Source organism: Megalops cyprinoides, chromosome 13 (assembly GCF_013368585.1).
Source record: "Megalops cyprinoides isolate fMegCyp1 chromosome 13, fMegCyp1.pri, whole genome shotgun sequence".
NCBI lineage: Eukaryota > Metazoa > Chordata > Actinopteri > Elopiformes > Megalopidae > Megalops > Megalops cyprinoides.
Window position 1 is genome coordinate 7,144,793 of NC_050595.1, and position 23,984 is coordinate 7,168,776.

A 23,984-nucleotide genomic window follows, 5' to 3' on the forward strand; every position below is an offset into this window, starting at 1 on the left:
CGCTGAAGTTTATTTGGTCATCAGATGACAACTAACAAAGACCTCCGTATTTAGACTGTACTACATAAATTGAATACTGCCTCACAGAATTACTCTGTAACTCCCATGTACAACTCGCTTCTATATAGCATTTAAGTTGTAATGATATAGAAATACATATTCAATATTCATATATTCCTTCTGTGTTAAAGCCACATTGCTACTTTTAATCTATATAAAGTAATTCCTGTGTCCTTGATATCAGCTTGCTCCTCTCTGAAAATGATCTGTGAAATTAGCACTCATGTTTTTTTTCTGATTCACAATAAGGTTGTAGAAAAATATACAGAACAAAAAAAAATAAAAAAATGGAAAAGGTTTCTGTTTTGGATTGACTTCAAGCTAAACGTTCAGAATCAGGGTCCTCCTGTTCTCTCGATTACAGCGGGTGCACACACAGCTCCCGCTCTCATCTTCTGATGTGTGTCAGTCTGTCCATCCACACCTGTGTCCATCCCACCAACTGTCGCTCAAGATATTCTAGGCATGCACATTACACTCAAGCAAATGGCACCTGCCTCAAAGGTGAACTGCAACCAGAAAAAAAATGAACACGCAGAGGGAGTCACGCTATCGTCTCCAGAAGGGAGCTAATGGTTACGTTCTACCATGCTGCAGCAGGGCAGAAGAATGCACACAAATATGAGCACTTAGCACAACAGCCTGCCCTGTCTGGAGTGCGCAAGATGGAGACGGCTAACACATCCACATGCTGTCTGCAAGGTCTCACTCACGAGCAAGGAATTTTTGCGTTAATGAAACACAGAAATGGGTGAAACAGTCGGGGGGGGGGGGGGTTTATTCATTGCCTCTCGGCTGAGGGAGATACTGAACAAAGCAAAGCCTGGCAAAGCAGGTGGGGCCGTTAAGGCTTGTTTTCTTGTTACTTTGAAAGGTGTACTCGACGGGAAAGGAAAGCTTCGGATTGGCCAGGCTGTCACGCAAAGAAAAGACAAAGCAATGAATGCAGGGGGAAACAGAAGTGCTGGGAGAGAGAGAGGCGGGGCAGGAGAGGGGTGGCGTTTACCACTGGATGGACTATTTTGGCGTGGGTGGCGCCCTTTACAGGACCAGCCCCTCGTAGGGTCGGCCCTCGGCCGCGGGCGACTCCCTCCTCAGGCGCAGGTGCTCGAGAGTGTTGTGGAAGTGTTTGTTGATCTGTTCTGTCTCCTCGCTCGCCTCAAGGTTCGGAAGGTCCTCCTGGATCTTCTGGATGAGCTGGTTAAGGACCTGAACCGTCACCTGTGGAGGAGCAAATGCGTGAGGCCACAACAGCCGACCATTTCACATACCTTCATGCACATCTGTCTCTTTTTTCCCCCACATTGGGTGCTTTTAGTGGTGTGAAGGTTTTCTGTCATGCACTATCCACCACTGCCTAGGGTTTTGAAGAGTGGTTTCACATTTAAAGGCAAATTAACAGTACATCTGTAGTTTACACAGATTGACTCTATAAGGCATTCTCATTTTCACAACAGCTCATGCTAACAAGGTTGAATGTACTTTGGTTGAAGGTGATTTCTTGACTGATACCAACTGAGATTTACTGCATATGGCACCCTTAAAAAAGAAAAAGTGACTGCCATTAATAAACTGCATTTCACAGAAACAATGCAAGTTACAATAAAGGTACCTTCCAGAGAAGCGGAATGCTCTGACAAAAAAGCAGACAGAAGCAGTTAAGAGAGGAATAAGTCAGCAAAACCACCCTGGAGAGTAATAGCCAGAGTTAGAGTTTTCACATGGCTGCAGATAAAGAATTGCCTGCGTCTGTGTCTCCCGGTGGCAGCTCCTCTCCTTTCTCTTGTCCTGGAGGCTGGCATTAAGGGCCTCCTCTTTCACTCTTTCATCACTACCCGCCACTCTCTATTACCGCACAACCTTTCAGTGTCAGCTTAGAATACCCCTCTGAAAATGAGAACAGAACGCCACACAGAGGGGGGGCACGCGGGGCAGACAGGAGATGCACTCCGCGCTCCTCTCTGCTCGCTTTTCCGAAAATGACCCAATCAGAGGAGCGTGGGCGCTCCCGGGGAAGTGACAGCTCAATTCCTATTGTGGTAGGCGCGGGGTTAGTGCGGCTTGTTGCCGAGCTCCCTCAGCCAAGGGGCAGGTCTGACAGCGCTCTCCTGACAAAGGGAACAAAAGGGGCACCCAGCCAGGAGCAAAACAACAGGGGCGTCGGAGGAGAGCTCGTACCGCCTCGTTCTCCTTCTCGTAGAAGTAGACGTATCTGTTGAGGATCTCGATGAAGAGCTGGACCTGCAGCGAGGGGTCCATGCACTGGTTGGCAATTTTCAGAGCTTTCTTCAGGCACTCCATCACCCGCTTGCCATCACGGATCTGAAACGCACCAGAGGCTTATCGTTTTTATTTTAACTGTTACGCCTATCCCCAAATTAGGACAGCTTTTCTATTTAAATGTCTTACATATTCACCACATAGTCATAACACAAATTGCCATATTGTTCGTTGCCATCCATGGTACTGCATACCATCTCACGTCTGACAGAATGACACTGCACACGGTTAGTCTCAAGTCTGGATTTCCATTGTTGTACTTATGAAGGCTTCAGTATTGGCCCGAGGGGGGCATTGGGTTTTGACTTGCAGACAGCAGGCTGTTATTTGAAATTGTAATTTAAGTTTCATTACACTTGCATTAAAGCTATATTTAATAAATAACACACCAACATTAATATGCAACGGGGTCAAACAGCACACTCAGACACACTTGCAGACACGCGCACACACCGCTTCCCGTCAATCAGAGAAATGAGAAGCAGCAGGAAGACTATTCTCAGAGAGCCTGGTAATCAGGATCCCCGCTTTCATTTCACAGGCTTTCTCAGCTAAATGTCAGTTCACCCACTAAACCATAATCACTGGTGCCAGGTGAGGAGCTTTGCCTACATTTATTTCAGCTGCACACCCCATGCATGAAAGTAAAATTCTCTCAAATCTTTTGAAGTATGACTAAACAAGTGCCACTGATATAGACACTATAATACATGTATTGTTGAGAAAATACATTTGGGTCAGTCATGTTCTATCATAAAGTCAATACAATCATAAACTATATATAGACTGGTAGAGGCCTTCCTTTTCATGTGCCCGATAACAAACTGTGGGTACATGTATCGTATCACCATTCCTCCTGCACACTGTAACAGACTGCAATTACAATGGGATAACCCACTTCCTCTGCCCAGCAAATCAACCAAGAGGTGATCATAACACAACCAGAAGCTTGTTGTAAACATCTGGCCTTGTTTTCTGTCCCCTGACTGCATCTAATCAGCCCTGTGCCTCCTTCGCGGTTCCCTCAGGCCAGCGGTGACGTTGAGACCGCACCTCCTCCCCATTTTTGTCGGTGTTGCGTCCCGACCAGAAAAGGTGGGCGCAGGTGCCGACGGCGCGGCACTGGTCCGGCTTCTTCAGCAGCTTGGAGGCGGCCAGCGCGCACTGGGTCCGCAGCGGCTCGTGATTCTCCTCGCTGAAGCAGCGGGTCCTCTCAAACGTGCCGATGATCAGCGTGATGGCCGCCAGCTGGGCCTTGGAGTCACCGATCTCGTCCTCGTACAGGGAGAAGGCCTGCGTGGGAGGGCACACAGGAAATGACCTCAGTCACAGGAAATGACCTCAGTCAAAGGAAGTGATCTCACAGCCAGGAAGTGACTCCAGTGCCCTCACACACAGGAAGTGACCTCATTCTCAGGAAGGGACTGACACCATTGTTTTTCACGCCATCGACATTGGATAATCGGAGGGGGTCCACAGTACCTGTGACATGAACTCGTAGGCCACCGTCTCATGATTCTCGAAGCCGATGTCACCGGCCGCTATCGCCCCCTGCAGGAAGAGACGCAGCGGCAGCTCCGCCAGCTCAGCTTTGATCAGTGCACTGATGGTCTGGTGGGCGAAGGAGAAAATCTTCTGGCACTTCTTCTCCCACTTGTCATCCTGAAACAGAGGGAAGATTTCACACACAACATCCTGCACACATATCTGCGCTAACAGGGTCTGCACTTAGCCCAAATTGGTGGGTGTATACCCCCATGCCAGGTCATACCATAACATCCATGTTTCCTATTCATTTGGAATTAAAACACAGTAAGGTGGTTAGTGATCTGTGATAGATTAGCATGCTGTGTAGGGAGTATACTTTATCCACACCACAGAATTCTGTAGAAACTCTCAGCTGACAAATCCTCACTGCTCATACAAAGCTTTACTATTTATAGTATGCCAATATGAACTTAAGAGTACTATTCAAGCATTTCATGAAAAACCAATTTGGAAAGACTGTGCAGGAGAGCAAGAGAACAGCTGCCTTGATTTTAATTACTTGAACGGCTGAAAGTAACATTGTTCACAGTCAATTGTCACTTGTGAAGTATGACACAGTATGCCATGTGGCTTCAGGAAATGACAAATGCGTGCTGTAAGCTTCTATTTTAGGCAAAACATAACTTAAATTGGGAAAATAGAAGAGTGAAAAACAAGATTTTGATCCACTGTTTATTTGTTTATATGTGGTCATACTGTTCATTTCTGTGATGTATGTAATTGAATCATTATGTGTTCTAAATGTCATCAGGGACTGAGTCGTATGTTAACAGTATTTTGCAGACGGAGGCTTTTGAGGCTTCACCTCAAAATTTGTTGAGGCTTTTACTTGACAAAAAAAAGAGATTTGAATGAATTATTCATGTGCATTTCGCCATATCAAACCCAATCCCGCAAATTAAATAAGTGCATTATCCTTTTCAGCTGGAAACCAAAAAAAAAAAAAAGCTTTCTTTTTGGACTTATCAAATCTAAAAGGCTGAGCAACAATGTTAGAGAAAAGCGTAGGCACTTTCATGATTGCTCCCAAATAAAGGGAAACAAGTGGCTTGTGTGGAACGGAGAACGGGGGCAAAGGAGGGAGTAAGAAGGGGAGGGAAGAGGAGCAGAGAGCCCCCACATACCGAGCTGGCGTTTTCTTTGTAGCGGAAAGCCAGCTGGTATGCGGCGAAAACTAGCGGCGGGAGCGTGTGACGAATCCTCTGGTTCCCTCCGGCTCCGAAGTGCTTCCTGGCTGTGTTCAAAATCTGAAGGCCAATCACAGAGGACACAGAATCAAAAGAATGAAAGCTGGCAGCAGCACTGTGCTGCAGGGGGACAGGTATATTCCCCTCACTGTGGGATTTTTCAATTAGCCAACCAACAACAAACGCCTGCCGCGGAGAACAAGTAATCACAAATAACACGTCAAGGCTAGTTAGGAGAAAACAAACAATCAGGAATTTCTACACACACTCTCACCCCCCACCACCACACAGAGGTGCAGCAAAAATGTTTTGAGGGGAGGGGTTGTGTGGCTGTCCATATGCAGAAGGACAGGAGCAGGCTGCTTACCAGGTATTGCTGATCCGGGTCCTCGGATCGGAGGAGATGAATGAACCGGCCCACCAGACTCTGCTCCTCCGCAAAGTCCTCGGGGTCTGGGTCTTCGGCGGGCTGGTCCGGCTGATCCTGGATCAGCGTCGAGACCAGATTCAGGATGGCATCCACCTGGAGAGAGAGCACCGCATCAGAAGTGATTTCCACCTAGATACCATGTCAGGCCCGATGCTGTTTGTGATGTTAATCTAGGTAGCAATCATAGATATGGTCTGGCCCCATGCTGGGTAAGTCATACTTAAAACCTTGATGAACACCGTTTTGCTGCCTCTGTGGTACTGTCTACTGATACCACAATGGACCATCACCATGTCCAGCAGTCATTTGGTAGCATGAACACGCTACCAGTCTCCTCATAATAATATACCCACTATAAATGGAAAAAGAAGTAGACCCTTGTTCAATATTTTTTGAGGCACTCTGACAGACAACACAGGAATGACATATTGGCCTTTGTGTCACAATTCAAGACATATATAAGACATACAGAATATGGGCAGGTTACTCAACAGTCTTTAATCGTAACAGTACAAAGTCAGGAGTTTGACCCTCAAAATGACACTGCACGAAGCCTGATGAATTCCCTCCCATACACACATCCTGACGGCAGAAACTGACAGCCTACAGAAATCCTTATCACGAAACATAAATCCAAACAAAGAGTCAGTGTGGCCTTCATTATCCTTAAACCCATCACCTCTCGCCCTTGACCCCACCTTGGCATTATGAAACTACCCACCCAAAACAGGTTTTACAGTCACATAACCCACACATAGTTCTTTGTCAGTATAGGTGACCTTGGTGTTTTAAAAAAAGAAAAAAAATGACCTGTGGTGCTACACAAGGACACAAGGATCTGTTTTTTTCCCATTGTACATGCCTCCACTGAGTGAAATCATTTCTGAAGTTCATGTGACCTTCACACAGTTCTACACTTCTGTATTTTTTACTTATTTTATCTTTTTTATTTTTTTTCCTTTTATCCATAATGTCATTTTAAAGATTTTTACATTTTATTATGCATTATATAGACTTTAATTGTTGCATTTTTTTAGTGTTTCTTACATTATTCTGTGCTTTCTACATTTTCTACATACAGTATTGCTTTTCTCCATAAAGCACTTTGAGCTGCAACTGCTGCATGAAAAGTGCAATATAAATAAACTATTATTATTATTATTATTATTATTATTATTATTATTTATTATAATCATCATCATCATCATCCATGTTTTCCACAAAGACACAAGCTCTGTGGATTGGTGTCAAAAACCTAGGCAATCTTCATACAGGTCTATCAGACTAACACTTGTCCTGTTTGTCTGAAAAACCCCAGAGCTTTCACACACCAGATTAAACGGCATTCATGTTTTAATGCCTCCCAAATGACATTGTGGGCACTGTACTGACAGGTATTACAACTGAGGGGGAAATCTGAAGGCTAGAGCCCTCCATCAGCAAGAGCGAGGCGAATATGCTCAGCACCAGGGAATACTTGCATTGATTGGATTCCTGGAAAGGCAAAATGTGTAGTTCCTCCCTGTTACAATGTGAGAGGTTTTTTTAACATTGCCTGCCTGACCAAAAAAGAAAAAAAAACAAAACGCAAGGGTGAGAGCTAGAGAGGCAGAGAGAGAGAAATCAGCTTTTACATTTTGTCATTTAGCAGATGCTCTCATCCAGAGCAACATATAAAGCAAGAGCACGTCTAGTAAGGAAAATCGATCACGCAGAACATTATTAACCATATTCAAAGTGCATCAATCCCAAACAATGTAGCAATAACTAGCAGGTACATGCTTCCAATCATAAGTGAAGTGCAAGACTATAATCTTGCAACCACAAACTGCCCTCTCTCCACCGGTAAAGTTCCAGCTCATTTTAAAGGCATTGTTCATTACACAATACCCATGACTCACTCGACGAACCAAGGAAAATTTCTTCAGCTGGGTGCCGCTTTTCAACAGAGCACAGGCAGGAGAAGTTCAACACATTGTTGCTTGAAAACCTCTCAATGTGTTTCAGAGGTTTGTTTTTTTTTTTTTGTTCCAATTTCTCCCCAATTTGGAATGGCCAATTCCCCAAATTCTGGAATGTCCAATTTGTCATCATCGATGTTCGGTCCCATTGGACAACCCCCACTGTCTATCCGGGAGAGCATGGACAAGCACATGCCCTCCTCCGAGACACATGATGTCAGCCGCTGCTTTTTTTCACACTGCGGTCCACAAGCTAAGCTAGCACAGAGATGAGTCAGAGGAAGACATTTCATATGCAGCTTTGGCACGTGGACCACAGGTGCCCGATCGACCAGCAGGGGTCGCTGTTGCTAATGGGACTGAATCCCCTGCCGACATACCCACCCCTATCCCCGGCGGAACAAAGCCAATGTGGTCCTTACTGTGAGCTCCCGGTCACTGTCGGTTAGTGACACAGTCCGGTTTGAACCCGGGCTGTAGTGCTCAGTCTACACTCAGAACAAGTCATATTAGCGACTGAGCCACTTGGGAGCCCATGTGTCAGAGGTTTGTTGTATGTATGTATGTGTGTGTATGTGTATGTGTATATGTGTGTGTGTATATTATTTATATATATATATTATATATATATATATATATACACACACATACACATACACATACACACACACACACACACACACAATTACGATATTGATCTCAATATCGTGAGTTTGATTTTTGCCATAATTGAGCAACCCTACTGCGAACCGCTGGTTGGGCCTCTTGGCAATGCATTGCGCCAGTTCCACCTGACAACACCCTCCCAGGGAAAAGGCACAGGTGCTCAGTGCTGGCGTATTTTTAATAATGCGTTAGTAATTACTTGTGCATCACTGTCATACACAGCAGCACTGGCTACAAATTTGTTCCCCATCCTCCACCCTCCTCACCATATGTACAAAAATGATGAGCCTGCATTGAAGGGACAAGTTTATGAAGGCAAAGCAAATATAAGCAGTAACTACTACAACTGAGGTATTTGCTTGTAGGGAAGAAGTGGGGGGGGGGTCTCAACCATAATGAAACAAGAAAGAAGAAAAGATGTAGCAAAAGATGTGGAGACTGGCCACTACTGGACCTGAGACTATGTTCTGCTGGAAGTTTCCATGAATAACATACAATTCAGCATTAGCGCGACCGCTGTGCAGTGCTCCAATGTTCCGCTGTGGAGGGGTCGGTAATTACAAGGTGCTCTTTGCCGTTTTTGCATGGAAGATGTAGTTTCCCCTGAGAACTTTTTTTTTTTAATATTATTATTCCAGTGACAACGTGAGCGTTTGAGTGACTATGTATGCACCGTCCTCCACAGTCTTTATCAATCGCTACTGATTACGCGAGACCAAGGGGAGCGACAGGTGTACATTATTATACGAGGCAGCGGCAGAATAAATGACCGCTGTGCCAGGATGAAATAATTAATCTGCATGCGTTTCAAAAATACATCCCTGTTGCCTGGAGGGGAGCAGTGAAGTTTCAATAACCAACTCAGAATGAATTCCTGCTGACAGATGGGGAATGGCAGGTTCTCTACGCTTTAGCCAATTTGGACAAACTGGACTGCAACTGACAGCAGAGGAGTGTAGGCTCTGGCTCCTTCAGAGTGCCATTCTCCGCACGTTCACAGGGAAAGCGTGCCCATTCCCTCCTGAGGAGCGACAGATTCCCCTTTCAGTTCCAAGGAGTGGGGTGGGTGGAACGCCTCACCTGTTCCTGGGCCACGATCTCCGTACTGTAGTCCAAGGTGTTGCTCAGTACGTAGCAGCTCATCGCCTTGCGGGACTCGTAATCAAAGTACTCGAATAGCGGGTGGAAGTGCTTCAGCTGCAGAATGGTCAAGATGTTGTTGTAGGTGTCCACAGGGATCTTCAGGAGCCTCATCAGTTCCTTGGATACCGCACTGCTGGTTGCTATGCTATAGGGAGGAAAGAGGGTGGAAAAAATGAGAATCCCAGGAGATGGTTCCCCATGGTGGTTCTGTGAGACATAGGTCACATTCTCATATTGACTTTATTCTCACTTCCCCTGATATCAATCAGTTTGTTCCAGCTGCCAGTATATTCTTACCTCATACATTCTGCTTTCTTACTAAGGTTCCATCATATATTCATTTCGTATGCAAACTGAAATGGCTAAAGCTAACAGACAGCAATTTAAAACGTCTTCCACCGAAATGAGGACTGAGGACTGGCTTAAACAAAAAAATTGACAGAATTTTTGCAGCTGAACATGCAATCTATGGATGATCCTACAACACTAAGAAAAACGTTTTCTTAGAAGTAATTGTACTGCGTTTGTTTTACATCTGAACTCCTCTCTAATAGAGGAAATGGCAGATCTGGAAAAATAAACACAGGTATTGGGAGACTGAACAAAAACACCTTTTCTGAAGGCCAGGCACATAAATTACTGACACCTAAGGCTAAATAGAAAGAACTAACCTCTGTGAGGGGCCAATTTTTAATTCACAGATCCAAACAGAAGTATTATGAGATCCCTGAATGACCCAGCCTACGACTGACATTAAGACTGAATAATGAGAAACTATTGGCATTCATTAGTGGGCACACTAATACTTAACTCCATTAACCATGTAGGAAGGATTATTTGTTAGGTATGAAAAGCTATTATTTGTTAGGTATGAAAAAGTATTAAAAACAGTAAAGACCCCTTCAGTGTTCCAGTTGTTGGTTATTAAATTCAAATTTGAAAATGAATTTCGTAAAACTTCCGGTCTTGAGTGCTACAACGTATTGACTGCAACACTGCTTATAACCAAACAGGCTTTCTTAATGGGCTACATCAGGTACAGAAACAAGTCTTTAGAAGCAGCAGCAGCAGATATTGTGTAAGGTATTTATGTATGTTTTTTCCCTGTCTCTGTGGGGTACAGTCATGTATAACTTACAATTTATATTTAATATCATGCAGACCAGCATGTAGCCCTTGGAAAAAAAAAAGCAAAATCTAATGCATCTAAAGCTATTTGAATGTGCTGCCTCACGCACCCCATTCTCAGACACACCTAGCCCAGCATGCCTCACTTTGTGCGGAGGTCTAAACCAAACACATACTGTGAAAGTGTGCAGCAGCAAGGTCATCGGGGCTACCAGTAAACGACCTTGAGAAGGTGCAGCCCTTCAGCCCACCCCAACAGACTGTTAAATGCTCACTGTTTAATTGTTAGAATTGGTGAAATTGAGGATTCTCATTGCCTGCTTTCCATCTCGTAAATTAAGCGCTCTGATCAATCAATTACAACTGAAACTTTTGCAGGAAGCCATTTTGTGTGCTGGTAGCTGTAGACTGGTTCTGTTTTTTTGAGTTTTTTTTTTTTTTTTTAAATAAATTATTGTTTTTTTTTTTTGTGAAGTTTTACTCCTTCTGTTAATTTATGTGCAGAGCATCGGCCAGCTCTGTAACGGACCTCTTTCACAGGTGGGGGCAAGAGATAGAGAAATGAGAAATGACAATATATGGTATGAGGATAATGCAATCAGAGAACATACAAGCATAATGTGATTAGAAATGACAAAATGCATAAAGATAACAATGAGAAAATGTACTAAGAAAATGCCCAGCTACATATTAAGTTCAATTACACTGAGTGCCTTTTATATGATGAAATAATCCTTATCAGTACACGCATTGATGCCTTCTGTCACCAAGGCAATCACTGTAAGGCCCCCTTTGCCAATACTAACAGTCACTGCAACAATAAGGCAAAGCTGAGCGTTTCACCAGACCGATAACCAGACATTTGCTGCGATATGAGTTCTGTGCACAGAAGATGGAAGACTGGCAGCCTTTCAAGCACAGCCAAATTGAAAGAGGGATGTAGGCTATTTATTCTATCTGCAAAAAAAAAAAAAAACATCACACAGGAAAATATAAATCGATGCTATAAAGCAGGAGTGGTCGACCTGACCCAGAGAAGGAGCCAGAATTTGCCAGTGTCATTGACAAAAGGCCACAGGGGAAATCAGCTGGTGCACAGTCTCTGTTTTCAATGATTTACGTCACAGAAGAAGACCTCACTGAAAGAGGATCGATCTGCATGGAAAAGCACAGCTAGTTCTTTCAACCTCAATCTGGTACGTGTATGTGTACCATTGCTCTTGTGCGCGACTAGCTGTTCAAAGAGTATGTAGCTTAAATTACACAAGAGTAGAGAAGGGACAGACTCCTTTCTGATGTAGGTAAAATTTTAAATGTAATTTACATGTCCAATTCTACAGAAAGAATTCTGAAGACTTCCACTACCTGTCAGCTAATCAAACCTTCCACTATCAAACTGCAGAAAAACTCTCTCTCTCTTGTCTAACATAACCACTGGATAGGTGTGATTCAATCAAACCTTGGAAGAGACCCCCACACTTCCTGTAACACACAAAGGCTGAACCTCACACTTCCTGTAACACGAAAAAAGCCAAGTCCCACACTACTGAAACCCCGATCCCCCCCACAACACGTTAAAGCCAAGCTCTGCACTCACTGTTCCAGGTTCAGTTTGTTGAAGATCTCCACGGTGCTCTCCAGCACTTTGTCCACGTAATCCACGCGGTCAGGGTAACACTTCATGGCCAGGTTAATGAGGGACACCTGCAGAGACACCACATCCTCCGCAGGCATGTCCTGCCTCGACTGGGGACAAGGACACCACAACAAATAAAAAGAAAATAAAATACAAACAACTTCAAGGTCCATCCAACAGTCTGAACAATGTTTGAAAACTGAGTTTGAGTGACAATACATGAAACTCATTCAAGTTCAAAAGCATCCTCTCACCTGTATAACTGTAGCTACTTGCTGTGAGAAGATGTCAAACAGTTTAATATCTGCTGGGATGCCAGGACCGTCTTCTCTGTGAGCAAATAATGCCAGTCTGGAGAAAACAAGTATTTGGTTTTTAAGCTACCATTATCAAGCACCTGTCCTGTGTCTATCTAGAGTTCTGTTTCCATCTTTTTTTCTATTTATAACATATATAATTTGAATATTAGGTGAATTTCTAAAATTATGACCCAATACATGAGTAAAAAAAAACAAATTGGTGAATTTTCCCAATAAATATTAAGTATTGGGTAAATGGACGTAACATATCACACAGGAAAAGTATAGAATGGTACAGAATTTTGCATTAACTTTTAATATTTTGTACCACAAAATGTTTTGCAAAATGCAATATTTTATCAAAAAATGGTGTGTGTCAAATACAAATACAATCATTACAATTGCAAAAGTCATAGATAATTTTTAACATGACCGAACAGACCTTCAAAGACTTTTTTTAGGTCAACTCACTACATCCTGGAATTGCACGATATATCGTACCATGTTTTAATGTAAGTTACTGAACCCATAACAATGCTTTTGTACCCTTTATACTTTTTAACACTGATATGCATGTTGGTAATATAGTATTACTTATTAACAATGGTCTGAGAATTTTCCAAACTGTAAAAATCTGCTTAAAAATGATGTTGTGGTATGACACCCTTTAAAAGTGTGTTCTTGTAGCAGTGCTGTACCTGTCAATGAGAGCAATGATGATATTTTTGACATTCACGTTCTGGTGCAGCTCAGCACAGGAGCGCAAGAACGGGTTCAGTGTCTGCAGGTGGAACTCGTCAGGGAAAACCTATGGAGGGGGAGAGGGGACAAACAGAACAGGACACAGCTGAAAAAGCGGTTGCGTCCTAGGCCCAGTCCACTGCTAGGGATTTTAGTTGATGTGAGTGTCCGAATTCTTCCCAGCACACAAACACACACTTGCAGACCTCCTCACTGACTTACCGCACATGCCCGTCCACTTAAACTAAAATAGGATAGAATAGAGGAGGAGTAGAATAGAGGAGTCCTGCTGTAGCACTGCCAATGACGGTTCATGGTTTGCTGAATTTTTTAAATAAATTATTTGTTCATTTTTCATTTATTTTTTTTTTTCCATTTCTGCTGTGTTTTTATGAACCAGCAAAATTTTTTTGGGTACCAGCCAGGGAATGCCACACTGGACAAGTGGTCTTCGATTGAAGTGTGCATGATGGAGTTACAGCCACTGCATGAACCACTGTGGCAGTTCACAACTGTTATGCCCTTAAGCAAGGTACTTCCCCTGAGCAGTGTGGGTAAAAATGGCTGCAAAGTTTCAGACAGATATCACTTTATAAGCGCAGAGCTCCCCTTTCACGCTGCTGAGCGGTTTACGGGTTGAAGCTCTAGACTAAATATGATCCAGTGACAACAACAATACAGACAAGACGCTGTAATGGCGTTAAAAGAAAGATTACCTGTATAATGCATTCCATGAGGTACTCCTGTGCAAGGGAATCACGGCAGTTGACCACCTGCTCCAGGACTCCAGACAGGACAATCTGCATGGGAAACATGGGAAAGGTTTACTGACATGGTGGGAGAGAAATCGCACACCCTAGTTTTCAACGATTCAGCAGGTGCGCCTTTTCTATACCAACCTGATCAGTCATTCACATTCCAAAACTGGAAAACTTCAGTTGATATTCTCTCTAGGAAATAGTTTGGAAGTGTTAAATTCATTCTAAAGCTCAACATTACTCTTATCTTGTCTTTCCTTACACTTTATGCAGCATGCAAACAAAGTTTATTAAATCGTCTCAGCAGCAGAAATCTCTTTCTCACTCCTCAGCACCAAGTCAGGAACTGTCAACGCCTGACATTTCTCCACTCCATAAAGTGCGAAGTGAGTGGACACTTGTGTTCTGACACCCTGCAAATCAATGTTTTTTTTTTTTTTTTACCAATGTCAATGTGAGCCCTCAAAGCATGCTGTCTCGGACGGCAATGCATTTATTTATATTTTTATGGGGATGTCGTTTCACAAGATTTCAGCTGATTTCAGTTGGATTTCAACATTGCTGCTCTCTGTGGTCTCTCGTTTCCGGCAGGCACTGAGCCACGCTGAGCCTCTTTTGTCTATTCAAATGCAAAATGCCTTCTGCGATTTGTATGAGACTTTGAGTACCATAGAGCTGGTTACGAAACCGTCAAAAATTCCAATTAGCTTGTCATACTGCTAAATAAAAAGAAAAAAGAAAAGACTTTTGGATCCCTACTCTCTACAAGGCAGGACACAACACATAACAACAACTCAACAACTACAAAGCCTTGGCCATTTGTTCTGAAACCATTCCTGTCTATTTAATGCCTGTACCATATGACGAGGTCGCTCAAAGATAGCCAACCGCATATCTCAAAGACAAAACTTGTACATCAAGGTGTTCTTGAATTATCTGTAAGAGGCCTGCACCACATTATGGACAAGAGTACAGTTATTAAGAATAAAAACAATTACACAGAACAGCGGGATCTGTGGCGGCTGTTCAGAGAAGGCAAGAAAAGCCAAGCCACCTCGAAAAGTAATTAAACATTCTGTTTTATATTTTTGCCTTCTTACATAATTAAAAATGCATAAATATAAAGAAGTACTGCATGTGACTTGAAACACATGACGAAATGGCACCAACTATCGAACATCTTAAAATTGCCTCTTGTTCATCATCAGTACATCATTGTCATTTACCAGATGTTCTTACCTACAGCAACTCACATTGGTTTCAATCTTTACATGTTATCCATTAATACAGCTGGATATTTGCTGAGGCAATTCTAGATTAAGTACCTTGCTCAAATGTACAGCAGCAGTGCCCCAGCGGGAAATTGAACCAGTAACCTTTCGGTTATGAGTCCTGCTCCTTAACAACTATGCTACACTGCCGCCCACTATTACAATCAAAAGTATGTTCTGCTGAAATTTTCCATGAATAACACACTAATTTTAGTCAAAATGGAAGCTGGGCTCCCCATTGAAATCTATAAGTAAAGTGGATTTCAACAGAAGTAAATAAGCTGCTTTATCTGGCTCTGATGGGATGATAACATCATTATGAGGAGAATTTAGCCTGCTCAGAAGCTCAGCTGTGCCCAGCTTCCCTTTGAAAACCATGAGAAAATGGCTTTCAACTTAAATCAATGTTTTGTCGAGCTCTGATTAGACAGTAACAACATTGTGACAAGAATGTAGCCCCGCCCAGAAGCGTAGCTTCATGTCTGCTTTGTACAGAGCTTGTCCTGCAGGGACATTAACACAGGACCTTATGACGACCAATGGATCTTTCCCTTATAGACAACCAATCATAACTATTGGTGAGCACTGCCTCCATCAGTAAACCCACAGTGCTCTGTACATAGTGAATTGAGGCGACTGCAGGATGTGAGAGTAACTTAACGGGAGAGTGGAATTTAAATCATTATTTTATTCTTGCTAAATTGGAATATCGACTAATTGGTGTGTGTTGTCTAGTGTGTGTTAAAAGTTTCTTTTTACATTTTAAATGGTTGTCCTCTTTCATTCTCAATTCATGAAAAATATATTTAAACAAATGATTTACACTTAAATTAAACAAGCAGTGAGCTTGTATTATATTGGATGTGTTGCCTAATTCATTGCAAAATTAACTAATCTTCTTCCCCCGGAGACACCACGACTGACTCATTCAGATCATTTTAGAGGGATCCGGCTGAAAATTTTCTTCCGGACACAGCCCCCACCCCCCCAGTCTCAGCAGGTTTACAGCCCACCAGCCACAACCGGTGACAGCACAGCAGAGGGATCCATGGCAACAGGAAAGTAATTAGCATCTCTTGTCCACGGAAAACACTGGAAGTCTATGAAGAATTGGGAGCAGGCTAGCACGTAACACAGGCACCAAAACTACAAGGGATGACTCACACCATCCATATCCCCCAATGTCATGACTTAACATCAATTACGTAACGGCACAAAACTGTCACTGTGCCATTGAAATTGGGACAGCAACCTGCACCATTTAGTCTGGCTTTATGTGATACACCCTGCAGAAATTGTACGCCCATTAGGCAACATCAGTAAGTGTGACATCAGTGCACTGTCATTTTCACCACTGGTCCACAGAATTTTTTGAGAAAGAAACATTTCACTGTGTTCTTCTCGGCTTTTAACCACCATAAATGACTTTGGGCTACCTGCCAGATGTCTGGTTTAAAAAACGCAGGTGTGTTTTAATACTTATTACATTTCAAATCAAACGAAATAAAATGGTCTGTCTAAAATGCTTAAGAACACAGGTTCAATTATAATGCTGGGTAATCTGCTGTTTGTATGTCATGGAAACATGTTCCTTCTAATTGACATGAAATACACAGACGTGACATAAATGCACAAATCCCCGCTGTGTAGAAGACAATTATCATACAAAAGTGTGGCAGACTGCTGTGGCATAACGCATTCATAGCTCAGCGCTCTACTCCACCAAGGACCTGAGGTGCTCACTTTTCAGATGATAGGTTGGGCACCCCTGCTGTTACATGTATACCATGTGTGATATGGTACACCAGCACAGATACTCAAACATGCCAAAGCATGCACTGACACACACACACACACACACACACACACACACACACACACACACACACAGACGGACCTGCTTGTACTTGTCCACGTTGACACCCTCCAGCTGGCTGAGCCGCACCAGGTTGGTCCCCACCAGGATGCGCAGCTCCTGCCTCTCCTTCTCCCTCTTCTCCCGGTCCCGGCTGTGGCCCTGGTGCTGCATCCGCACCCACAGCTTGTTCATCTCCGCAAAGTTCAGCAGCACAAAGTCCATCGAGTCGTTGATGTCCCCCGTCGTCTCCTCCCTGCCAGATTACACAAAGGACTCAGCGCTGCTTTCAACAGCATTACGAGTTGTTCATTAGTAGTATACTTAATATTAATTATCAGCAATTGTTGTTATTGCTATTATAATGGCAATATTGTCACCGTTGTCAATATTACTCATACTACATATCCGCACTGTTCCTGAACTTAGATGTGGCTACGTGACGAAACAAAACACGTAATGCTTCACACTGCGCTGTAAATAATGAAATAATGCAAATATGCATATAATTTGAATGAAAATTTGTTTGTGGCGTGATCTGAGTTCAGGCAGCGTGGGCAGAGTATGTGATTCAATGACAGCATCTGCCTGCACATCACCAATGATGCTTCCAGCAACACATTTCAGCAATGAGCTGCTATGAACAATCACTGCCTGACTGGGATTTGTACCACCATTACTCTCTTGCCTTACCTAACAGTACTGCCGTTCCAGCAGTACCTCTCCCAGTGGCGGCTGGTGAGCTGGAAACAGGGGAGGCTGAAACATTACCTTTAAATCTATCATTACTTTCAACCTGCTCCCCTTTATCCTCCTTGATTAACAATAAAACAAATAATGCACAGAATAATTGACACCAATGCGTAAACAGAGTAAATGATTATGCTCACGAAACATCGCAGATTGTCTGTAGTTTGTGCGCTATTGTGAAAGCTACAGCATGAGGTTGTTTAATTAACAAGGATCGCAATTTGAACAATTAAGTGGCAAGTAATCCCAAAGCTTTCTCTTAAACGTTTCACACTATAGCTTTCTTATGTTACAAAATTCAAATTACAAAACGGAGCTAAATTTAGTTAGATCGATTTAAATTACTGAGAATAAACTTTTAGGTTAGGTTGAGTGCAATGAACAATAACGTTTAGAACACAGACCTCACAAAAGCTGTGATGTGTCATGAGCATTTAATGTAATTTAAATTGATAAATGCCATCCTTGTTAATTAAACAACCTCATGCTGTAGCTTTCACAATAGCGCACAAACTACAGACAATCTGCGCTGTTTCGCGAGCATAATCATTTACTCCATTTACGCGATTGGTGTCAATTATTCTGTGAATTATTTGTGTTGTTTCAGCCTCCCCTGTTTCCAGCTCACCAGCTGCCGCTGATCTCGCCACATACAAGATCAGTGAGAAGCGTGTCCAACCCTGCAGATTTGTTTTGAGTTTTGTCCTGTCTATCTTCTATTCAGCATTCTTAATGCAAAAAAAAAAAAAAAATCCAGAAATTGCTTCTTTGCCCAACCGCTCCACTCCCACCGACATGTCCAATTACAGGGTCATCCGCTATGTCACAAATAAAGAAAAGAATGGATGCATTAAGAAAAAAATAACATGGCCTTTCCAGTAATGAGGACGCAAATAGAATATGTTCATCTCCGCAAAAGGAAAAGAAGTTATTTCCTGCAGTGGAAATAAAATAAATTTTGATAACAATGCTTTGTACACTAAGGCCTGCTAAGGCCTGAATAAATGGGACTTCCAATTAGATCCATTGATTACCTAGAATTTTTACTGATATGTTGCATTTTAAACCTGATTCAGAAAGTATATATATTTTTTTTTCCACTTCCCCTGTGAGACATATGAATGTTTTCCATTCATCAGCCCTGACTGCAAGCAGGTATGCATGCATGAATGCACAGTGGTCAGAGCTTCTTGACGTATACTAAATTAGAAAAATAGAAATTACTTGGTACAAACATGCAATTTATGCCTAACACAATTGCTTTCTAATCACAGACACACGGGTCATGATTAGGCTATTCAGTTGAATACACCTGTGATACTGCAGCTAATTTTTGTGTTCTGTATTGCCAGACCTTGAAATGACTTGAAGTGAATGGTCTCCAGCAGTGCACAGTGGCAGGTGAGACTCATTCAGATTACCTTCAATTAGGTTAATGAAGGGAAATCAAGGGCTGGCAAAGGACTCTGCTGGCAAATGCAAAAATAAAAAAAGAATCTTGATGGGTAATGGGATGCAAGACATCAAAATTTCACTCATATTCATAATTCATAAGTTTCACCCTACTATGAGAGGTAGGAGCTGAAAGAAGTTTGAGCACTTTTTAAATTAGCTAGTGAGTGGATTAAATGTTAAATTTGCACCAAGACACTATTTGGCTCAAGTTTTTGTAAAGGGACAGTCAAATCCCTATGATTATCTTATTCACTTGTTTAGGTTTAGCGTTCCTATCCAGGGTGCCATACCTTTTTTATGTTTATTTTCACACATTTGACCTATTTATCGAGCTGGATATTAACAGAAGCATTTCAGATTAAGGATTTTTAGGCTAAAACAGCATTATCCCACTGGAGAATCTGACCTGCAGTCTCTGGTTTGTTACCCTAGCTCCTTAACCACTACCTTCTGATTCTTATGCCTACGCAGTGCTAAAAGAATCTCACACAGTGAAAGACTATATATAGACTGATTCTTATGGACAGGCAGCACTGAATGAATCTGTGTTCTGTACAGTGAGTGAGTGCTGACTGACTCCTATAAAGAACCACTGCAGACTGGTTCTTACAGACAGCCAGTGCTAAATATCTCTCCTAAAGATAACAAATGATTACCAGCTCAATAAAGACAGAGCAGAATGATATCTGACCACTGTTCCAGAGCTAACTGACTTAATTAGAGACAGTCTGTACTGATGGAGCCCTGAATAGTGATCCTGAGCTGACTGACTCCTGTCTGATTGGCTGTGGAGACCTGCTGGGGAGAAGGGGCGGGGCTCGTCTTACTCAGGCTGCTCGCCGTCGTCAGGCAGAATGTTCCGGGTGCACTGCAGCAGGTAGTTCCTCAGAAAAAGCCCTCTCAGCGGATGCTGGACCCCGCGACACATCTCCACCAGGTCCTTAAGGATGTCCTTCCGGGACTGGGGGAAGGACCTCACATAGACCACACCCACCGTGATGAGCAGGTAGCTGGGGGCATTGGGAGAGGAAGTCAAAACAACACGCATAAGAGGAGTATTCAGACTACACATAAGTTGCCAATTTCAAAATCACACAATCTAAAGGACTTCTACATAAAATAAAATACTAAAATAAGGTAATAAAACAAAGTACTCAGTTTAAGCTGATGGGCTGCTCAGACCAGCTGAACACTGAAATTCTACATGGCCTACTAATTCTTCAGAAATTAATTACCAGTTGGAGCATACAGGACTTGCTTGGGCACATTCATTTTAAATATTGCACCTCTGGGACTTCCCTTGATCTATTTGGATAAATCTAGCTCTGCCAATTACTTCAGCCATCTGAAAAATATTTCGCACAAGAGGTCCAGTTCATCCGGAACCAGGAGTGGCAGGAAAAATGAGTCCGAAAACATTACACAGCGAGGCAGAGATTAGATTTTTTTCCCTCCAGGAGACCATAGCAGGACGGAAAGGGGTCTGAGTCTGTTCTTGTGAGTTTACATTTACACTTATTCATTTAGCAGACGCTTTTATCCAAAGCGACTTACATAGGTTACAGTTCTTTACAATGTTATCCATTTATACAGCTGGATATTTATAGGCAATTGTGGGTTAAGTACCTTGCCCAAGGGTACAGCAGCAGTGTCCCAGCGGGGATCGAACCGGCAACCTTTTGGTTACAAGTCCTGCTCCTTAACCACTATGCTACACTGCCGCCCAGTTCACATCTAACAGATGAGGGAAACTGAAGGGCCTCCTGCACTTAGGAAAGACTTTCCCACTGTTCCTTCCCTGACGGTGGGAAGAGGACTGCCCTGCGATTCCCAGAGACTCACAGCCTTGGGATGATGTTCCCTGCATACTGGACCAGCTCGTACAGATCCGCGACCTTCCTGCCCTTGGCAAACTCATCCGTGAGGTAGACCTCCAGGTAGTGCAGCTCGTCAGAGATGGCCATGTCTGCGGCACAGGTGAAGGATTCAAAGCTTTTTTCCTACTGTGTGTTTAACAAAAGTTGCATCCAGAGCATGCAGTGGTCAGGGAAATAGACTTGTGTTCACAGGTCTGCCCGCTAAATCGACTGCGCTTAACCCGGTAAAATTCAGAATGTCTGCAAAGTAAACAAAGTAAGCTGGTTTGGCTATGGATGTCTACAGAGGAAACGCACAATGAGATTGTCTGGAGCACAATCCAGTAAAGTCGTTTAGACTACTGCACGGAAAGTCCCAGTCGCAAAGAAAGTTATGCATGCTTGGCACTGCTCTCTGTTACATGTGAGTGTGTTGGGTCTCACTGGAATGTGAGATACAATAAGATAAACCAGCCTGGAGAAAGAAAGCCTTCCCTTACAAACGTATTGCATACTCTCGCTCTGAAGCCCAGAAGCAAATAGAGAAACAGCTGTTGTCAGCCTTCAAAAACATTATATCTGTGATGCACTGAAATACATATTTTCTCACTCATCTTTACAAGCCTGGAGCCTGGACTGGATATGTAATATCACACACACATATCTACACACTTGTTAAAGCTGCCCCTTCAAAGCCTCTGTAGCGAAGGGCAAAAGCAGTCACCCCACCCGGCCTCGAACCCGGGTCTACAAGGTGCCAAACCTGCTGCTTTGACCGCAACGCCAAAGAGCCAGGCTTACTGGTATGGCAGTCAGAGCGCACACTCAATCGTAGTGACAGCACTCTGTCAAAGCCTCCTTCCACAGACTGTATAAGGATACAGAGTTCATAGTAGCTCTTCGGAGACAGCATGGAGGTCCTAAGCTCCCCCAGCATGTTGGAGGCATGTTTCAGTGCATCCATCAGCTTGTTCTTGTCCTATAAGAAAAAAAGGACATCACAAAAAAACAAACACTTCAATGTCAGTCAAAAAAAATGAAGACCATTATTGAAGACCAGCAGTGACTAAATAATGCGGTGAGAAGAGTGGCAATCTTACCAGGCAGCGCTTCATTTGGAAGGACTGGACTTTAACAGCCTGGACGGCCTCATCGAGGAGCTTCTCTTGCTCGTCCTGGGGTGACTGCTGTGTGGTTGGCTGGAATGAAGCCAGAGGGAGATCAGCGGGAATGCACGGTGAATTGGGACTGCGCACAGGCGTTTACGCTTAGTTTAAAGGCGTGAAACTGCGGGCAGGGGTGCGTACTAGGACACGAAGTCTCGTACGGGTTTCATAAACTGATGAGAATGACTATATTTGTTGTCCGTGAACTCAGTTGCATCAGACAGACCTACCCCCAACATTAGCATCAGAAAATATAAGGTAGCGTTCTATAACTGTGTGTCACGTGGGTCACCGCAGGCAACAAATTGGCTAAAAAAAAGTTAATGTACTGTAAATTTAACAAGTCAAAAAGTATTTGGTTGTTTTACAGGAATGCACTTTAAAAAGCTGAACACGGTCATCTGTTTTATTTGTTTAAGTTAAGTTTCTATTTGGATTGAATTTTGTCACTATTGCAATTCCGGACGCGAATACTGCTCTACACTTGTAATCGAGTGGTCCCTTCTTTCAGACTGTTAAACTTCGTACTCACTGTCACTGAAATGAGTTCTGTAGGGTGGCTACAGAGCGATAGTTGTCTTACTACCTGGCCCGTTAGCTGACGTTTCCATTGACAAGATTCAATTTAGGAAACATTTTATCTGAGACAGAAATCGATCGAAACACATGCAGTAGTCAAGTATAATAATAGCATACAATACATCCTGTTGACCGATTTACCATGGAGAATGTTTATGCGCGGCTTACTGGCAATGTAATTTTCAAAACCAGCCGAAGGCTGAAAAATGTGTGCTAGCTAGCCAGCCAGCTAACCAATCTGTGCTTGCTTCAACAGGGAGGCTACATTCTTGATTCAAAAGCTAGACAGCTAGCTACTGTAGCAGATCACTCACCTCGCGACTAGCCAGCTAGCTGCCCATTAAACTACCACAATATGAAATAATTCTGCACTATGTCTAATGACATTGGCTAGCTGGCTTATAAGTCCCTATACGACATTACGGATATTAGCTGACAGTAGGCTGATTGCTACACCAATATCCTGCTGTTACAGTATATCCATCTGCAAACTAGCTACATCACTAGCGTTAGTTTATTTATATTTGATTACTTCATGACACATATCTACGAACAAATCAAACACTGCCTACTCAAAAGGAAACGAAACATTGATATAACTAGTTTATTTTTGAGAGAGAAACGATAAAGGGGAAAACAGGCCGGACGGTGAGTAACGTTAGCTAGCTAGCCAGCTAGGCCTTGCACCACCCACCCTTAAAGATACTTCATCTTAAGCCCGTTTGAGTTCTCTCATTTTGTGCCGCACGCCGGATACGGCGCTGCACCCGCTCTTATGCACTCTAAAGCTTGCATTATAAGCTGTATTACTCCTAATCATTTTTCACTTACCATCGTTATCAAGTCTGTTTTCAGGAAACGCAAGATACCCCTTTAAAGGTTCTTAATCATGTGACTATTAGCAGCCAGGTTTCTTTGCGACGCCGTGTTCCACAGCCCCGCGTTCATTGGCTAAAAGGAGCAAAACAAGAAAAAAACGTGGGAAAGCTTTGTTTATTGGGGGACAACTATATGATTGGCGGTAAAGGTAGCCAATGACAAGACGACGACACAGACGACCAGTCCCGAAAGTGACAGTTTTGGAAGGAAGTATGGAACGCTAGGATTAACATACCAACGGTTTATCTTTTACTTTCCCTGAGAAAAAAGACACCAAATGTTAAAAGTATACATTGGCACGTCATTTTTATTGCAACATTCAATTTGAAGCCTTTC

The 23,984-nt window shown here is 43.0% G+C and overlaps 1 protein-coding gene across 1 annotated transcript; it reads right to left on the reverse strand.

Annotated features, from left to right (window-relative positions):
- LOC118788022 (vacuolar protein sorting-associated protein 35-like) lies at positions 1-23,688 on the reverse strand. Its single transcript, XM_036543844.1, has 17 exons — positions 23,601-23,688; positions 22,125-22,223; positions 21,907-22,003; positions 21,011-21,134; positions 19,996-20,178; positions 17,006-17,219; positions 13,796-13,879; positions 13,037-13,146; positions 12,294-12,390; positions 12,001-12,149; positions 9,213-9,420; positions 5,443-5,598; positions 5,013-5,135; positions 3,823-4,002; positions 3,394-3,633; positions 2,239-2,382; positions 1-1,281 (listed from the first exon to the last, which is right to left on the reverse strand). Exons 1-17 carry the CDS (start codon positions 23,601-23,603, stop codon positions 1,102-1,104), a joined length of 2,391 nt encoding a protein of 796 aa, XP_036399737.1. The 5' UTR covers positions 23,604-23,688; the 3' UTR covers positions 1-1,101.
- Positions 23,689-23,984: the final 296 nt, after the last annotated feature.